General features: G+C 44.9%; 1 protein-coding gene across 1 annotated transcript in view; it reads left to right on the forward strand.

Annotated features, from left to right (window-relative positions):
* Window positions 1-1,039, forward strand: part of LOC104626350 (protein Wnt-5a) — an 8,975-nt gene extending 7,936 nt beyond the window's left edge. The window contains exon 4 of the mRNA XM_010294252.1: window positions 422-1,039. Within this exon, the coding sequence (XP_010292554.1) occupies window positions 422-880 (459 nt within the window). The 3' untranslated portion in view covers window positions 881-1,039. The remainder of the gene's footprint in view (window positions 1-421) is intronic.
* The last annotated feature ends 1,344 nt before the right edge of the window (window positions 1,040-2,383 follow it).

A 2,383-nucleotide genomic window follows, 5' to 3' on the forward strand; every position in this document is an offset into this window, starting at 1 on the left:
CCTCAAGCAGAGATCAACAGAGAGAGTAACTCAGATAGAAAATAAAGGGATGTTTTACATTTCTCAATGAAACAGCAAAATCCTTTGCTGGCGTGAGAGCAAATTCCTAAAATTTGACTGCAGCCTGACGGGTGCTGCTGTCTGGGCTGTGTGTGTGCTCTTGCGGCCGTCTCTGCGGTGGGGAGAGGCTGTCGAGAGTGCTCCCCTCCTTCTGCCTGCTAAGGGGGGTGCGGGGGTGCACGCGTGTCCGCTTGCTCGCTCTTCCTTCCCCGCGTGTCGCGGGAGGGAAGGGGATGCGAAGGCCAATATCGTGGAGGGGCGAGTGGGAATGACAGAGGGCAGGAAATGAGGGGAATAAACGCTTTCGCTGCCATGCTAATCTTCCGTCATCCTTTTTGCTTTCTCTCTCTGGCTCCTCCAGACTGTGTACAACCTGGCTGACGTGGCCTGTAAGTGCCACGGCGTCTCTGGTTCCTGTAGCCTGAAGACCTGTTGGCTGCAGCTTGCCGATTTCCGCAAGGTAGGCGATGCCCTGAAGGAGAAATACGATAGCGCTGCTGCCATGAAACTCAACAGCCGGGGCAAGCTGGTGCAAGTGAACAGCCGCTTCAACGCACCCACCATCCACGACCTGGTCTACATCGATCCCAGCCCTGACTACTGCGTGCGCAACGAGAGCACCGGCTCCCTGGGCACCCAGGGCCGCCTTTGCAATAAGACCTCGGAGGGCATGGACGGCTGCGAACTCATGTGCTGTGGCCGGGGGTACGACCAGTTCAAGACGGTGCAGCGAGAGCGCTGCCACTGCAAGTTCCACTGGTGCTGCTACGTGAAATGCAAGTTGTGCACAGAGATCGTGGACCAATTTGTGTGCAAATAGGGGACGGACGAGGTGGGAGGAACTGCAGCCACCTGCCAGCAAGGAGTGCAGGACCCTCTCCCTTTCCACAGGACTAGCTCCACTTTATTTATAGAGTCCAATGAGTTGTTGTCTTCTTTTTCAAAAAAAAAAAAAAAAAAAAAAAAGCAGGGGAAGGAAAAAAAAACCAAAAAAAAAAAAGAAAGAAAAAAGAAAAATGTAAAGGTTGCAAAGAGAAGTGCCTGGAAACCCTCTCTGTGTCCATCCCAGAACTGTGTGCAGCTTATGTTTTTGGCAATAATGAGAATATTTATTTTACAAAGTAAAAAAAAAAAAAAAATTGACTTTTCTTAAAACAATATAGTTTGAGGGGAAAATCCAACATATCCTAATTAAGTCCCATGGGACGTAATACATGTGCAGTAGGCAGAGCAACCGTGTAATGTGCTTGGGATGTCAGAACAATCCTTATGGATGTGAGGAACACACAGACCTGCCCATGACTTTTAGTTTCAGACACTAGAAGTTGTCAGAATAGGGTATATAAAGCTGTTCAGTACATTTAGGGCTCTGTAAATAAGGGGTATATTCATCACGAAGTGTGGTGCCAGTTGCATATCCGAAAGTGCCCGCTTAAGTACGCGATGTCAGCGGAGGGTAAAGAGCAAAGGATCACAAAGGCTTCAGCTGCGCTATTCCCGAGCCACCGTGCCTGGCTCCAGAACCTAACAAGACCAAAAAAAAAAAAAAAAAGGCAAAAAAAAAAAAAAAAAAGCTGCCTTGACTCGATAAATAATAAAGATTTTTTTCAAGGCAGAATTTGGCCTCATTAGCTAATGGTGATGTTGGGGTGTCTCCCCTTGCAGAGCGTGCTCCACGCGAGCGAGCGCGGGGAGCCCTGCAGCCAGGCGGAGGGGAGCGGCAGTGCTTGCAAACAGTTTCGGTCTCCCAGCCTGGAAAGCCCAGAGAAAATAGAATTCCCCAAATTTGAAAATGCCTTAAAAATGGTGTAATAGCTGGCTGTCTTTCAAAACACAGCTTGACAAATAACTCCTCTAATTTTATGTGAGAAAATAAATCATTAGATATCCACTCTTGGAATGATTTTTGTTTTTTTTCTTGCAGATTTTGGGAACGCTTTCACTCAAGGAGACAATAGTTTCATATTTTAGTAACATTAACTGACTATTATAGTTCAATGAAATGTTGCAGCAATACCAAATTTATCATCCTATGTCTTTAATACACATGCTTTAGATAATATATTGCAGATATACACTACAACTGTTCAGGCTGTACTTGAGCAGTTACATATATATGGGAGAACTGTGGTCTGCTGGTGTCTGATATTTCAGAGCTTTTTGTAAATATATATTTTAATGATTTAAGAAATAATAAAATGTCTAAATTACAGGGGCAGTTCATCCCCCATTTTGTTTTTCAGATCTCTTCAGGTTTTTAGATTGATTCTAACCTTTTGGTGTTTTGGTGTTTTGTTTTTTTTTTTTTTTTTAATTATTTTTA

This window comes from Phaethon lepturus, unplaced genomic scaffold (genome assembly GCF_000687285.1).
Source record: "Phaethon lepturus isolate BGI_N335 unplaced genomic scaffold, ASM68728v1 scaffold44180, whole genome shotgun sequence".
In the NCBI taxonomy this organism is placed as follows: Eukaryota; Metazoa; Chordata; class Aves; order Phaethontiformes; family Phaethontidae; genus Phaethon; species Phaethon lepturus.